The following is a 16,819-nucleotide window of genomic DNA, read 5'->3' on the forward strand; positions in this document are numbered from 1 at the left end:
CCCATCGTTTTATAATTCTTTATTCTGCCAATTGTAAAACTCATTCGTCAACCATGTATGCATATTCACTATTTTTAGTCTTTAAGCTTTTTCAATATTGCAACTACTTTCCTTCTTATTAAAACAATATAATTTCAACCATTTTCTGATTAATATATCTCTACAATTCATGCCACATATGCGATGACGCCTTATATTATAGTTATATTTCCAACTGAAGTAATTAGCAAGATATCGATTATTATTATTAAAAGAAATTAAAATTCAAGAAAAAAATTAAAATTGGGAGAAGGGAGCAGAGAGTGGAAAATATAAAGAAATAAACTGGAAATAGTAAAAGCCGTCACAGGAAGCGGTCCGAGTTTCTGCTATCCGGTTTGGGGAATCGCACATTCGCAGCTCGGATAGCTGGACCTACTCGCTGCGCAAGTCGACCACGTGTCGAATAAAATATAAGATGAGGCATTAGGCATAAAAGCAAAAACAGAGGAGAGATTTTTTAGTGTAACCGGCACACGAGGTGTTACATCAAATATTATTATACAAATGGTGTGATTTGTGTCTCAAAAACACTACATAAAAACACGTGGTGTATCACTTGTATTCAGTCACATTTAAAAATTTCTCAAAGCAGGGGGACAAGTGGGGAAGGAGGAGCACGCGTGGAGCAAAGGGAGCGAGTATAGGAGTTGAGGCAGTCGCGGGTAGCGGGAAAGGATGTGGGGTTTGGTCCGTTTATTGCCAAAGCGCGGGTGAAAAAGCTTGTCTGGTTGAGAGATGGTTGGTTTTTATTCCTCTTCTCGTTTGTGGAGAGGAGAGCACACCGCTCTCTCTCTCTGTCCATCTCATCATCTCTCTCTTAAAACTACTTTCTTTCTCTCCATGTAAAAGTTTCTCTCTCTAGAAAGCTGTTATTCTTGTTAATTTGGCTCTCTGTTCTTTTTGTTTGGTCTGGGTGTGGCCTGGTTTAGATAGAGAGAGAGAGGGAGGGAGGGAGGGAGGGAGGAGAGAGAGAGAGATAGTGTGTGTCTGATCGTTGAGAGGGGGATTTTAGCAGAGTGAAGGGTAGGTGGGTTGTGGGGTGCGAGGGAGGGGGTGAGTGAATGAATGGTAATTCCGGTGGGGTTTGCTAGAGTGACGGCCCGGTGGTGTTGGTGGTGCTGCTGACGACTTAACTCACTGTCTCTCTCTCGCCGGCGACTGGAGCCATGGACTTCGATGCCGGAATTCCCATGTCTCGTGCTGCCGCGCCCGTCACCGACGCTCCCTCACTGTCACCCTCCTTGACCCAAGGTCATCTTTCTCTCTCCCTTACATAACATAACACATACATTTGTCTTTGTTTGTCAGTAACTGTCGTTTTCTCTGTTTCTGTTTCTCTTTTGTTTCGCCATTGTTTCCTTGTTTTCCCAATCACGTTTGCTGCCTCCGCCCGATGCGAATTGTCCCCTTTGACCTTTCAGTTCCTCAATCCATATGTGATCAATGCTTTCAATCTTATTCAGCTTCGTCAATTTCGATTCCCAGGACTTAAATTCGCATTTTTTTTATTTTTCATGTGATTCTTTCCGTTTCTTGAATTATTACAGTATGTTGCCTCTTGTTTGTTTTCAATTTTTTTTCGTGTTCTGAATGCGATTTGGTTGCTATTTAGAGAACTGGAGTTGTCGATAATGAAAGTTTTCGCTATCCCGTGACAACTCAAATACGGTATTTGTTATAGCATGAAGATCGAAAGGAGGGATTGGCGAGAACCGTGATTTCAAAACCAATTTAAACAGAGAATGCAATGTCAATGTTGTGTGATTTGGCTTCTAAGAACAATAAGACGAAGAATTTAATCTAATTGCAGCTTTAAGGCACAATTTCTTTACTTAATTGTCTTCTTATGGTGTACAAGTAGGAACAGAATGCAGACGAAATGGACACGTGGGAAATATGCCTTTCACTTGAGTTTTGATATGTTTGTATGATACAATGTAATGAACTTACTTATGAAATGTTATTTCAGATGCAATGTGGCAAATGAATTTGAGATCAAGTGAAACAATGGAAGCCGGGGGCTATCCCGAGCGAACTGGGGAGCCAGATTGCTCTTATTACATCAGAACAGGACTTTGTAGATTTGGAGCAACTTGTCGCTTTAATCATCCACCTAACCGGAAGCTGGTATAGTTTCACCATGTTTACTCCATTTTTTTTTTTTTTAGTTTAGTAATATTTTTCTTGCTTTGATACTTTTTAGCACAAGGGTAGTATGCTTTGTGTCTAATGTTTAATTATTTCATTAAATTTTGATTGAAATTATATGTCTATATACCAAGATTCTGTTTATTGCCAGGCTATTGCCGCTGCAAGGATGAAGGGAGAGTTCCCCGAAAGAATTGGACAACTAGAATGTCAGGCATGTATTTCTGTGGAAGGTTGGTTGTGTAAATTTTGGTCTGACTTACTAATGATATTTGTTAAACTTCCCTGCAGTACTACCTGAAGACGGGAACCTGCAAGTTTGGAGCAACATGCAAGTTTCATCATCCTAGAGACAAGGCGGGAATCACTGGAAAAGTTGCCTTAAATATCTTAGGCTATCCACTTCGACCGGTTCGATTTCCTGTTTTCATCTCATTATTGTGACATTCACCTCTTTTGCACATTTCGATTCTGTTTGCTTTACTTGAATGTTTACTTTGTAGTTTATTTTTGTGGCATAGGGACAGACAAGGGACCAAAAACAAACGCCGTTTGTGTTAGTGTGGTAAATTTTAGAAGTAGTGCGACGCAAAATAATGATTTAAGAACCGCACATATGCTAGAGGAAAATGTGTTGGAGACAAGCGTTCCACTTTTGTATTGTATAATGTGTTGGAGACAATGTTGTTTGTATACTATCTGTATATTTGAAATAATTGTAAAATTGAACAATGCATGCTGCCCAGTTTTCGTTCAGGCATATTGTAGATCTGTAAATGTCTATACATATCTGCTTTGGAGATTGTTTTGTAGACCTTTCTGTGCATCTTCGTTGGCAAGATAAATTTCCTAACTTTTCTTTCTTTACTTTTAGCAGAATGAGATTGAATGTGCCTATTATTTACGAACTGGACAATGCAAGTTCGGAGGCACTTGTAAATTCCACCATCCCCAACCTACTAATATGATGGTTTCAGTGCATGGCTCTCCTGTATATCCTACTGTCCAATCTCCAACTACTCCTGGCCAGCAGTCGTATGCAGGAGGAGTTACAAATTGGTCGAGAGCATCTTTTATTCCCAGTCCACGCTGGCAAGCTCCATCAAATTACGCTCCTCTCATTGTTCCTCAGGGAGTGGTATCAGTCCCTGGATGGAACACATACAGTGTAAGCTTAACTGTGCCTCTCTGTGCGAAATGCTGTGATGCAGTTGTTTTACCTTATAATGTGCAACTAATTATTGTTTGTCTCGAAATCAATTTAATTGGAGTTGTATGCATGTGTGTTTAAAACTGTTGATCTTGTTGTGTCATCTAATTTGTGATTAAAGTTGCAGAATAATAGTTTGAAAATTTATCTTATGAGAAGAAAACAAGACGAAAATCGAATGGTTTGCAATTTCTTTTATTGCACTCCATCAGAAAAGCTCTAATGCAGCAGCTTTTGAGTTTAAGTTCACTAGTATACTTGCGCTATGGTTCCCCGAGAAGACTCAATACGCTTATTTGCTGGCAATTTTTGCAGGGCCAGCTTGGCTCCGTTTCATCTGCAGAGAGTCAGCAACAAACAGCGGGAAACAGTCAGGTGTATGGAACTTCACGCCAAGGTGAACCAGAAAATTCAGGATCTCAAGGGGGCTTTTCTCCATACCGTTCAGGTTCTATCCCTGTAGGGTTCTATGCATTGCAGAGGGAAAATGTATTTCCCGAGAGACCTGGCCAGCCTGAGTGCCAGTTCTATATGAAAACCGGGGATTGTAAGTTTGGTGCAGTCTGTAGGTTCCATCATCCTATGGAGAGGTTAATTCCTGCCCCTGACTGTGTTTTGAGTCCAATAGGCCTTCCCTTACGACAGGTGAGTTGCTTTTACTGTTGGAGTTCGGTTATAAGCTTGAGCTATTGTTTCGAAAATAGTTGTGTGCGCTTGTTTATCTTTCAATAAGTAGTCTTAACTTTGGTGATATTTTACACAATGAATCTGGTACACTTTTTAACAGGGAGAACCTTTGTGCATCTTCTATTCTCGTTACGGTATCTGTAAGTTCGGACCAAGTTGCAAGTTTGACCACCCTATGGACATCTTCACTTATAATCTGTCTGCGTCATCTTCGACTGGTGCCCCAGCCCGACGTTTGTTGGGTTCGACGTCCAGGGCGGCTTCATTAAATTTATCATCATCAGGACTAGTTGAAGCAGGATCAGCAAATCCCAGGAGAGTTTCATTGTCAGAGCCTAGACAGATGCCTAGTGCAGAAGATAACAACATTGACAGAGAGGAGTGAAAAGCGGCTTGAAAACGAACTATTTACATTAACAATCTTTTGAGGGATATCTGCAAGTTGATATCTGGAAATTTACAGAGAATTGTCCTGAAGATGCATTTATCTGACAGATTCAACCTTGTGAATTTCACATTGCTGCATTGCACTGTATAAACATCTGCAAACATTGTCTTGTCCCAAATCCCGAAATGTCCGACACTGGTTTAACTTAACAACAGATATAGTGGAGGAAAACCGACTAAAAAGAGCGTTTTCCTTGCTTCGACTCCGCCTCGTTTCACGTCCGCAAAAGTCCGTCTCGTTTCTTTTTTTGAGTGGAGCCCGACCCGATTAGCTCGCGCGAAGCGTGCCTCATTTTGTGATTTGCTTTTTCCGTGCGCTGAGATTGTCTCGTTTAGCGTGACAAAAGTTTGTCTCGTTTTTTATGAGATGAGCCTTGTTTATTTATTTTTTGTGCGCCGAGTTTGCCTCGTTTAGCGTGTGCATAGTGCATCTTGTTTTGCTTGCTGCATTCTTTCGTGTGCTGAGTCTGCCTCGTTTTGTGCGCTAGAAGCTCGTCTCATTTTCGATCAGCAGAGCCCTCCTCGTTTTATGTGAGTCCAGATTCACCTTGTTCTACGTTGCGGAGTTCGTCTCGTTTTGCATTCGTCGACTCGAGCTTGCCTACTTTTGCATGTGTAGATCCATATTTTTGCACCCATCGAGCATGACTTTAGGGAAATATTTTGCATGGGAGTTAAGGAAAATGCTGCAAAACCTTTGGATGTGATCCTAACGTTTATTAGGTCCCGAAACTATTTTTTATTGATTTTTAAAATTGAAAAATAGAAAAAATAATATAAACTAGTAGGAGGTCCCCCAGAAGATTTGTAGGTGGTGAAAATCTTGAGAATGTCCTAAATTAAATTCATTAAACGTGTGGTGTGACTAGAATGACTCAAATTTTGGATTATATTAAATCTTGTTAAAGTTCTCAAAATCGATTGAAAACATGGGTTATAACTCATAATTTTTGTGAAAAAAAAAAGAAGAAATTTTTGGTTTTAAGAAATATTTTGCATGGGAATTAACAAAAATGTTACAAGACATTTGGATGTGATTCCACTGTTTATTAGCTCTCGGAACTATTTTTTATTAATTTTTAAAGTTGAAAAAATAAAAAAATAATATAAACTAATAGCGAAGCCCCCAAAGAGATTTGTATGTGTCGAAAATATTTGAAATGTCCTAAATTGAGTAACTCAAATTTTGGCTTTTAATGACTTGTAAAAGTTCTCATAATCGATTGGTAAACGTTGATTATAACTCATAGTTTTTGTGAAAATTTTGAAATTTTTAGTTTTAAGAAATATTTTGAGTAGGTATTAACAAAAATGTTGAAAGACTTTTGCATGTGATTTTATCCCTTATTAGCTCCTGAAACTATTTTTCATTGATTTTTATAGTTGAAAAAAAAAAAAAAAAAAGCTAATAGCAAAGCCCCCAAAGAGATTTGTAGGCATCGAAAATCTTTGGAATGTCCTAATTAATTTTAGAAAACATGTGGTGCAACTAGAGTGACTCAAATTTTGTCTTTTAATGAATCTTGTAAAAGTTCTCAAAATTGATTGGTAAACGTGGGTTATAACTTACAATTTTTGTGAAAAAATTGAAACTTTTAGTTTTAGGAAATATTTTGCGTGGATATTAACGAAAATTTTGCAAGACCTTTGCATGTGATTTTATCCTTTATTATCTCCCGAAACTATTTTTTCATTGATTTTTAAAGTTGAAAATAGAAAAAATAATGAAAGTTAATAGAATGACTCTAACTTGGGCTTATAACGAATGTGGTAAAAGTTCTTAAAATATATTAGAAAACTGTGGGTGTTAACCCCTTTTTTTGGGGAAAATGCAATTTTTTACTTTCGCAAAATATTTTCTGTGAGCATCAAGGAAAAGTTTGTAAGGCATTTGAAAGTGGTTTTACAATTTATTGAGCAATAAATGTATATTTAGTAGAATGTTTAAGCTGAAGAAAAAAAAGTGAAAATATAGTAGTGAGTTCCAAAGCATTGCCAAAATGGGCACCCATGTTTTTTGTGAAAATGATTTTTTTTTTTTAATTTTTTTTTTGTACAACATTTTTCGTGAACATCAAGGAAAAATCTATAAGGCATTTGAAAGTGTTTTTTTTAATTTATTGATCAAAAAATGTATATTTAGTATAATATTTAAGCCGAAAATTGGAAAAAAAAAGTAAGTGAAAATTATGGTAGTGAGGCCCAAAATAGTGCCAAAATGGGTTCAACCATCAAGAATATCAATGAAAAGTTTTACACTAATTTCAAAATTTCATGGTGAGACGAAGGTGAAAACAAACAGATTCAGTGCACGATTTATGTACGAATTTGCAAAATCGACTACAAATAGTGAGTGTTAACACGTTTTTTTTTTTTTTTTTGTAAAAATTGCAAACTCTTTATTTGCACGAATTATTGTCTGTGAGCATCAAGAAAACTTTTTAAGGCATTTGGAAGCTGTTTTTATTATTTATTGAGCAAAATGTATTCTTGATATAATATTTAAACTGAAAACTAAAAAAAAAATAAAATATAGTAGTAAGGCCTAAAATATTGCCAAAATGGGGTTCTTGTCCACTCTCAAGAACATCAATGGAAGGTCTTAGATTAATTTTCAAAACTTCATGGTGATGCGAAGGAGAAAACAAATATATTCAACAATGATTTCTGTATGAATTTGCAAAACCGGTTACAAATAGTGAGTGTTACCCACATTTTTGGTGAAAAATGCAAACTTTTAGTTTTCACGAAATATTTTCCATGAGCATGTAGGAAAACTTTATAAGGTATTTGAAAGCGGTTTTTCGATTTATATAGCAACAACTGTATATTCAGTAAAATATTCAAGCCAAAAACTAAAAATAAAGTAGTTAGGCCCAAAATATTGCTAAATTGGATTCCACCATCGAGAATATCAACAAAAAGTCTTACATTAATTTTTAGAACTCCAAAGTGAGATGAAGGTAAAAACGAATATGTTTAACGATAATTTATGTACGAATGTACAAAACCAACTAAAAGTCACGAGTGATACTCATTGTTTTGTTATATCAAATGTCACACGGTTTCTTAGCAAAAAAAAAAAAAAAAAAAAGTCACACAACATCTGTCCCATACCTACATTTTTTCCCCCAAACATACAATTCTAATATGATTATTATTACTTCGCGGATAACTAGCATATAGCAGATGTGCTCAAATACAATTTCATTTTTTTTGCACAAATCCAACCAATAATGTCGTGGTGGTGTCATCTACCAATACAAAAAGGCTACAACCTTCATCAATTGGGTCAGGCCAAGCCCAGTGAGATTTTAAATATTTAACCGATGGTTATTCATAACCGTAAAATACTTAAAATTTAATCTTTAAAATCGAATCGTTCGGATTGATTATTTTCGAAGATCGGATTTGTGGGGTTAAATTGTCATCCCATCACTGTTATACAATGAGGATAATGAGATACCTTGGTCCAAAGAAGGCGAATGACTTGAACCGCAGTAAAATAATTACACTTTTCAAGGTATTTTAAATTTATCATCTATTATCGTATAATTTGATAAAAGATTGTCGCAGTAACATCATGTTGCATGTAAGTAGGGATGACAACAATTCAATCCAAGACAAATGTGTCATAATATCTCCATAATCATAAAAATGATCCATATCCCTAGCCATCACATTAACGACTGGGTTATTCTATAAGGGCCATAATCATTTCAGGTGAGTAACAAATTTCTTATCAGTTAACGTGTTATTCGATTTTATCAATTATTTTATTTTATTTTCTCATAACTAATGAAGAAAATATTTTAATCACATGAGATCAAACAATAAAGAAAAACTAAAATTAAAATAAAATACTACATAATCAAGAATCTAACCATAAAACATCAACATCCAATGCCAACAACTATGATTGGAGAATAAAATTTGACCAAAAAATAATTAAGTATATTAATGCATGTAAATTAGAAAACATATTTTTATGTGACAAATTTAACAACAGTTATAACCATGGTACCCTTATCTTCCTAATCATAACTAAAACCGTTCTTAAAATTTCGATTTATGAAATACCCATGCGCATACTCATCCAAATCATCCCTAAACATATAGGTATCCATGAGAAACAAATTTAACGATTAAATGTAAGGAAAACTAATGATAATGAATTGAAAACTTTAAATTTTAACGATAAGTACAAAATAAAGGGTAAAATGAATAGTACCAGAATTGACTTTTTAATGTAAAAATGTGGTTTTTCGTTAAAGTTAACAGTACTGAGAGTTTTTGTTAAAGTCCCCTTAAATGTATCATCCTTAGACCAACTCCAATGGTGGGCTAAAAGTCAAATTACCCCCCAAAATTTCCCCCCAAACCCACTCCAACCTAAGGGGAAATTTTGGGCTAAATGCTAAATGCTAAACCAATGCCAAATTCCCCCCAAAATTTAACCCAAAAATTGGAGTGGACTCCACCCAATATTTATCAGAATTTAATTTTTTTTAGATTAAAATGTTCATAAAATTAATTTACGATAGTCTACATATTTATTTTTTTTAAAAAAAAAAAATTAATTTAACAAAAAAAATAGCATAAGTTCATTCTTTAATAATCCCGGGCTAAAATTTTAGGTTAGAACGATTGGAGCAAAAAAGTTGTTTCTGGGCTAAAAGCTAAATTTTTCGGACTAAAAAATTTGACTTTTAGCCCAACCATTGAAGATGATCTTAGGAGGTATGAAAACTTGCTCCACATGTAAACATTCACACCAATGGAAATGGGTAGTGTGTGTGGCCACCGCCATAATAATTGTATTGGACAGAGACATGCACATTCAAGTTACACATTAAGATCGCAAAAAGTCCTCCCCCTTTCTCCCAATTTCTCCCAAACCCAACTCTCACAGTACACACCCTTTCTAGTCTTTTTCTTTACATTTGATTTTCCAAAATTCCTCGCCCCCAATCCAATTTTGCTCTCCACCTAATCGACCAGCTCAAAGCAAATACCCACTAAAAACCCTTTTTACTATAACATTTATGATCCACCAAATACAAATCAGAGGCCTCTTATTAAAAAAAAAAAACAAAAGAAAGATCAAAGACCCCCTTCCCAGCTCACACTCTTTTTTTTCTAAATTCCCATCACCTTTTGCCACTCAAAGTCTCAAAGCACAAAGCAAAGTAGTGCACCCGTCTCAAGAAATAATTCATGATGCCTGCTCATGCTCATGGGGTCACCTTCTCTCTCCTCCTACTGCTGCTCTTTTTGTCTACTGCTATCTCCCCTACTGAAGCAGCAAGCTTAACCCATGTGAGTATTACTCTTCAAAGGCCCCAATTTTCCTTTCAATTTCATAGATTCCTTTACATTTTCTTGTCAAATGGGTCATGATTTTATCTGGGTTTTCTGTGAATTGAAGTGCATATTTGTTGTTTTGAACTTTTAAGGCCAATGGGTCTGCAGCTGTGGAGCCACTTGTGCCACTGATTGGAGCTGAAACGATGAAGACTTTGGTGATGACTGAGACCAGAAGGAAGTTGGGGAGCTTTCGGATTTGTGCATTGTGTACTTGTTGTGGAGGTGCCAAAGGTCTTTGCTTGCCTTCTCCTTGTTGCTATGCCATCAATTGCAACATTCCGAACAGGCCTTTTGGTTTCTGTTCTTTCACACCCAAGACCTGTAATTGCTTTGGATGCCATATCTAACTCTTCCTCTCTATATTTTATAATTAAATTGTTGAATTAGGGGTAATGTTTGATTTTGTTGCGAGTCTGGATGGCAAAAAAGAATATCTGTTCTTGATTTGTTTGTTTATAAGTTATATTTCCAGGTTAGCTTATTTCTATATCTAGTGTGATAATTTTCCAATGTTTTTTTTTTTTTTTTTTTTTTTTTTTTTTTTTTGCTGCAATGAGCAGTGCCTGGAGATAGGATTAGCATAATTGTGACGATTTTAGGGAACATTGTCCTTGGTAATGGAGCTATTTGGGGTTCTTAATGATATTTTATTGACTTTTCCAAAAGTGGTCAGGAGCTGCTCTATGACAAGGATTAAGATTCAACTTCTATGATCTATTATTTTAGTCTTGTGCTGATATTTTATTAATTTGTGATGAGTTTCAGTTCTTGTTTTCCAATGAAACTGGTTGCTACTAATGTTTTCTTTCTCTGCTTTTACTTAATGCTTACTGGATTTCCACTTGATGTTTAGAGAAAGTGAATGGTTTGATCTGCTATATATTGTTGCCCTTGTCTGCAATTTCAAGCATTTCATTGGGTATATAGATACCTTAGAGAGAGAGAGAGAGAGAGAGAGAGAGAGAGAGAGAGAGAGTTCTCCTTGCTTAGCTATGGCTTTTCAGTTACCTCAAACAGATAGGAGATTGCATATTGCAGGATGCAGGTGGTGGAGATTGGAGAATTAAGTAGATTAGATTTTAACTGAACAGTAGGTGGGATGTGTTAGTGTGATGGATATTAATGCATGTAGCTGGAAGCTGGGTTGGGTGGGGGTGGGGGGGTGCAATTAAGCCATAGCCACCAAGTTTTGCTTCAATGATGTTGAGATGGTGGTGGTTTACAATTCTTGGATGGATATTATTTGCATCACTTTTACTGCTTGGAAATTTCTGGTTTTTTTATACCCTCTTGTAGATTGTTGAGTGAAATGCAAGTCTCAAATTCTCAGTCGACCAAAACTATATGTTTATGCTTTGTAGCTTACATCAACGGGGATGATAGATACTGCAAGTCTGTAACGATATCTTAAGCCAAATAAGCGATGTCATGCAAGAATTTTAAAATATATGACAGTACATGGTCTGTTGAATCAAGAGTCCTGTATAGGCACGGGCAGTGAGCTGTAAGTGGGGTGGGTTTGGGGACGAGGATTCTCTTTCTTCCTCTTTCCATAACTTAATCGTAATCGTTCAAATATGAAAGGAGAAAAAAGGAGGGAAAAAAGAAGAAGGAAGATAATCCTTCTCTGTTCAGGGCCACATGATCTGACTTTGGTGTCTTGATAAGAGTGTTTTGGCGGAAAAAGGGGAATCTCGTTGACCTTTGTTTGTGAGTATTGCGATGACGTAGTTATATGGGGCGACATGCCAACAAGCCATGTGCTGCCCAAAGGACATATGACCGTCAAATGGTGGGCGCTTCCATCATGCATGCCCTTATTTTCTTCTCAACTTCCCCACCTTGCTGGTCGCTGGTCTAACCGAGGTCATGAGCGGTAGTCCAATTGGTTAGGGCAATATGCTCGCTTCATTGCACTTTAATTTGGGCTCGTCTTTCCTTTGGATGAAAATACAACATTACAATACATCGCTTTTAGAAACAAAATTTAAGTGGACATGGTGAGACCTCGGAATTTTCTCTCGTATCCACCTCGTTGCATTCGGTAGACTCAGAACTAGTGAGTGGTACTAGTCGTAGTGTAACTCATGACCAAAGGAACTTTCAAATGAATCACATGCCATCTCTAGGGAATCGACTGTCCAACTCGCGAGCCATGTCGATCGCGGAACAACGCGCGCACATGTTGTTCCGGAGTGTCAGCTGAGCTTTACAAGAACGTTGAAAGCTCAATCGGACGGCAGCAGTATTATCAGCCGGCAAGATCATCAGCATCAAGAGGAGTTGTCAGCAATGAACAGGTGGCCGGCCGACGAAGCATCCCAACACAAAAAGTAATTGAATTTATAGATTTACAGCAGCAGCAGCCTCTCTAAGTATAAAACTGGAGTTGATTTCTGTGTTCACATATACATTTCAACCGTGTAAAAAGAAAAAAAGGCAATACAACCTTGCTTTTGGCCTGCCTCTCAGGTCTTATGCAGTAGTAATGTTAAGTATGAAGATCTCCAAATTTTACACCAACTTCTGAGCTCTGAGCTTCCTCCAAATAAAGGACGATGGATGACAATATTCATATACATAGGAGCGCTCAAGCACTAATTAATTAGCGGCTACTTGTAGGGATCAATCCAACATTTATCGTTCCTGACAGCTCGTTCCCATTTCCTTCTGAACACTTTCATTTGATTGAACGATTCCCGCCTCACCTGCAACATTACAACAAGAACAAAAGAAAACAGATTAATCAATCTAATGAAGACTATATATTAAAGACAATAATGTCGCGTCGGCTGTCAAGAGACTTACATCAACTCTGTGGTCGTTTCCTGTAGATTTTGATGATGATGGTGATGATCCCTGCCAACGCAATTACCAAAACATTATAAAAATGTAAAGAATGCGATTGCAGCAATACAATATTATGAATTTTAACCTTCGTCACTTGATTATTTTGATCATCTGAGGATCCTCCCAATGTAGGGCGGCCGTGATGGATTATGTACTCGGCATCCACAACTCCAACTTTTTTAGTTCGATCTCCCTATTGCAACATTATATATACATTCAAAATCAAACACAGAAAGAATGCAGGTCTGTTTTTTATTTGCAAACAGTAGAAGATCGGGGCAAAGGAAATCGTTTCCTTGTTAGAAAAGAAAGCATGAGAACTTGCCTGCGCACAATAGCCAATCTGCGTATCTAGTCCCCAAGCATGAATCAAGTTATTCTGCAATTAACATAATCAATCCAGTGCAATCTAAGCCGCCATTGACTCTACTCTCATGTGAAGAGAAAACCAGCTATTTGAGTTGAGTTCCAGGAGCCCGGACAAAGGAAGTTAACACACGTACCTGGATCATATACCATACACAACGCCAGGCAGCTCGAGAGAAAACAGGAGCCATCACTTCTATCCACCTGCAGCAAATGCATTGCGCATTGTCATTTTAATTAGTGGATGGTGTACTTCTGCAACTACACTTATATTAACGGAATTATCTTAAACAATCGTAACGGAATTATCTTAAACAATCGTATGGAAACCACAGTTTTTACCCGGTGCAAGGAGGAGCTCTACTGCTCTCATAACAACCTTTCCCATTGTTACTTGACTTGTAAGTCCTTCTGCAGATACAACATGAATTATATCAAGTTGTTTGAAATTATGGGTGCTTGAAATTAACCAGCATCAACTTGCTAAAGCAATTTTAACATTGCAAAACGTAAAATAATGTTAACATTCAACAATATTTCCCAAGGGAGTTCATCATTTAAAAGTAAAAGAGACCTGTGTGCTACTGATCCTCTCAAACGCACAGTAATTTGATGATGCACCTCTGATTTGGAATAATCCAGTGCAGGTTGTGATATCTCAAGCCCTTCCTTTTGAACAATGGATATGTACCTAAAAGTAGTATTAAACAACAAGTTGACAAAATGGGATTAAGAACCAGTCGGTATAATGTATAAGTTTGTGAAAAGAGATGCAGCCAGCCCCACAATGTGTATACCGTTGGGGATGGAAATTGTCAACTCCGAGGTCCTCATCCCAGAGGAAAATGTAACTATATTCGGCAACTATGTCAGGATGCAAGAAACGCTTTGCAAACCACCTAGGCATCAACCAGAAAAACAAATTTCAATACTGCAGCTTTGACGAAATTGATATTAGGCATGCAAAGATAAAGAGTAAGACCATTTGGTTTGACTGACTGCAGATACATGAATAACTTGGTCGCTCCATTGAAATTCCTTCCACTCATCAACGATGCCATCATAATGGAAGAGCATCACAACGAAACCACTTGACAGGAACTGCAACATGGATTAGCGAGTGAAAAGCGGTTACTTATGCAGCTATGAACAATGAAAAAGAATTATCAGTACTTAGTATGGACTACTTTTGTGAGCATGGTTTAACAGGATATACCTTTTTGACCATTTTACTGACAAGATCCTTTTGCTTTATCCCGACAGCCATGGCAAATAAATTAGTTGAAGAATTTGCATCTTTCTTCTTCAACAAGTTAACTGAAGGTTTCTGGTCAAACAGTGTAAGAGTGGAAATTTAGATAAACCTGCAGCACTGTCACTTGGAGGAATGCAATGTTACACAATCAGTTGAATAGTTCAGTAGCTTCCAGTCATCATTCTGAAAACCTTACCTTTTTAGCATCCCATAACGGCCGCATTTCCAGATCAGAAGTCTTGGCAACAATGCCTCGAGGCAGTGGCTCACTTCCATAAGGCTTTTTCTGATTCTAAAACCAATAAAAATACTATAAAGTAATAAATCTCAACAACTCATCTGATAGGAAAGATGTATGAGACCTGTGTGGAACGATAAACAAACCATGCATTTGTACTTTAGATTCTGCAAATTGTTTGCGACTCTCCAAAACGATGATGAATTCTGTGCAACGTGACCCAAAATAGTAGTACGGTAATGTCAATATAAACTTTTTTTTCAGGTCAGTAAAAGTGATACTTTTGTATGCTAGATATCGGAGTTAACACAAAAATACAGATTGGAGTCGGGACCAAAAAAATGGCATACACATACCTCTTTGTAATCTGTTGATATGTATGCACTCACTATGAGAAACAGTATATACAGCAGAGAAGCTGCCGGGAGAATGCTACAAAAACACAATTTCCCGCTTCTCAGGTCTGCACATAAAGTTGCCTGCGAAGAGAATGGAATGAAGAAGTGCACAAAAACATGTCAAAATAACAAAGATGGCTGGATAAAGAAGTAAATATGCGTGCCATTTTCAGAAGAAAAAAAAAATTCAATACTTGTAACCGAGCGATCTGCATAGAAATTAAAACCATTGTCCTAATTACCTAATAATTGTTACTTCTGCTAGGGTAATCGTGATTGAACTAAAATTTACAAGGGTTTGTAGGTCAAACAGTTAAGAGTATATACTCTTGAACTCGACAACTCGCGTCGGAATCCCCTCCCCCAATAATCACTAGCAAGAGCTGAAAGAATAAAGATTCCGAATTGTCTCAAGAGCTCAAGAAGAAACACCTAACTTCCAGAAAATATGTGCATAGGAATTCAAAGAAGGATGAATTCGACATAATCTCATGGCCAGAAAAATCATAAGAAAACAAGAAAGCAATGCAAGTATCTGTTTCTATGATCAAAATGTTCAGTACCAGTTAACAAATTACAATATTGGTCAAATACACAATCAAAAAGTGACCAAGAAAAGCATAATAATATGAGTATTAAATGCGTGCTTACAGAGGAGGACTTCATCTTCCATGAAAACGGAGACAACCCAGAAACAGAAATCCTGCAGCAACCTGATTTCTGTTCTTTCTTTTGGTGCTTGGCTCTTGTTTTCGTTGACGAAAAATGAATGCTTAACTCTGTTTTCTGGTATTTACTTTTTACAGTGGACAGAGAATGTGTTGCAGAAAGCAGGATGATGGATGGATGAGTGATTGATCACAGGCACCCAGAAGAAACAAGCAGCAGAAGTATCAGCATCGGGATTCGGATTGGGTGATTTCCATTCACCAATCATGACAACGTCGAATTGTCAAACAAATTGAGGCAGGAAGAAAAGGAAGAGCCTTGACTATCGAGAGAGAGAGATTGGGTGTTTGTTAAGATGCAACCGAATAACACGCGCAATATTATTTAAATTAAATTAAATAAATAGTGGGGAAGCACTACTCTTACTATCTTTGTTCTTCTCTTGGTGTAACTATAACCAGAATTACTGTTGGCCTGATTTGGGGCTCGTTTTTGGAAAAGTAAGAAACCTTACTTTGATGAGAAAGACTTGTTCCTCAAGGATTGAGGAAAAGTTGCTACTTACAATACCTCGTGACCTCCCACTTAGTAGTACGGTCTAATGATATTTCTCTTCACATGTAAGTGAAAGGTTTTAGGTTCAATTCTCGCTAAAGGTGAATCTGAACCGCATTATTATTAGCTCATTTGAGGCTAAGCCTCATCCCTCCCCTTTAATGTAGATAATATCGTTTGTTATACATAAAAATAAAAACCTCATAACCTATAACGTCATGTTTAGATTCGAAATTGTTCATATTATAAATCATTAATATAAAAATCAGTAAAAAAAATCAATTAAAATTAAGATTGTTTATCAAATTGTATAAAAAATGGATGAACGAATTTGATAAAAGTATTATAAACCGTCTATCTATTTGTTATAATTGATTGACTAAATGATCTTAATTTTAATTGATCTTTTACAGAAAATTTTATAAAATAAACATTCAATCATAAGAACGAAATTTTGTGAATAAGCTACAAAATATTTTTAGGATGAACTTATCTTAATCTTAAAATGCCAAGCTCTTCTCTATTTTGATCACTAGAAGGGCTTGTGATTACGTTTGATACAAAAAATAAAAATTAAAGGTATTATT

General features: G+C 36.7%; 2 protein-coding genes and 1 long non-coding RNA gene across 6 annotated transcripts; 2 read left to right on the forward strand and 1 right to left on the reverse strand.

Annotated features, from left to right (window-relative positions):
- Positions 1-781: 781 nt before the first annotated feature.
- Positions 782-4,612, forward strand: LOC137745002 (zinc finger CCCH domain-containing protein ZFN-like). Of its 2 annotated transcripts, none has more exons than XM_068484844.1 (7): positions 782-1,293; positions 2,012-2,169; positions 2,342-2,404; positions 2,482-2,601; positions 3,065-3,358; positions 3,716-4,045; positions 4,188-4,612. In XM_068484844.1, exons 1-7 carry the CDS (start codon positions 1,209-1,211, stop codon positions 4,470-4,472), a joined length of 1,335 nt encoding a protein of 444 aa, XP_068340945.1. In that variant the 5' UTR covers positions 782-1,208; the 3' UTR covers positions 4,473-4,612. The 2 variants fall into 2 exon arrangements, with proteins under 2 accessions (XP_068340945.1, XP_068340946.1); XM_068484845.1 differs by having other exon boundaries at positions 783-1,293; positions 3,068-3,358.
- A 4,820-nt stretch (positions 4,613-9,432) lies between these two features.
- LOC137746248 (uncharacterized) lies at positions 9,433-10,345 on the forward strand. The gene is made up of 2 exons (XR_011069794.1): positions 9,433-9,853; positions 9,991-10,345. It is a non-coding gene; the product is annotated as an uncharacterized lncRNA (long non-coding RNA).
- Positions 10,346-12,084: 1,739 nt separating this feature from the next.
- LOC137745896 (uncharacterized) lies at positions 12,085-16,026 on the reverse strand. Of its 3 annotated transcripts, none has more exons than XM_068485934.1 (14): positions 15,660-16,026; positions 14,967-15,089; positions 14,757-14,816; positions 14,569-14,664; positions 14,334-14,444; positions 14,100-14,218; positions 13,915-14,016; positions 13,692-13,808; positions 13,460-13,528; positions 13,255-13,321; positions 13,077-13,130; positions 12,846-12,944; positions 12,710-12,760; positions 12,085-12,609 (listed from the first exon to the last, which is right to left on the reverse strand). In XM_068485934.1, the coding sequence occupies exons 1-14, from the start codon at positions 15,672-15,674 to the stop codon at positions 12,514-12,516; spliced, it is 1,179 nt and encodes a 392-aa protein (XP_068342035.1). In that variant the 5' UTR covers positions 15,675-16,026; the 3' UTR covers positions 12,085-12,513. The 3 variants fall into 3 exon arrangements, with proteins under 3 accessions (XP_068342035.1, XP_068342034.1, XP_068342036.1); XM_068485933.1 differs by having other exon boundaries at positions 12,837-12,944; XM_068485935.1 differs by lacking the exon at positions 14,757-14,816 and having other exon boundaries at positions 12,837-12,944.
- Positions 16,027-16,819: the final 793 nt, after the last annotated feature.

The sequence above is a fragment of the Pyrus communis genome, chromosome 9 (genome assembly GCF_963583255.1).
Source record: "Pyrus communis chromosome 9, drPyrComm1.1, whole genome shotgun sequence".
NCBI lineage: Eukaryota > Viridiplantae > Streptophyta > Magnoliopsida > Rosales > Rosaceae > Pyrus > Pyrus communis.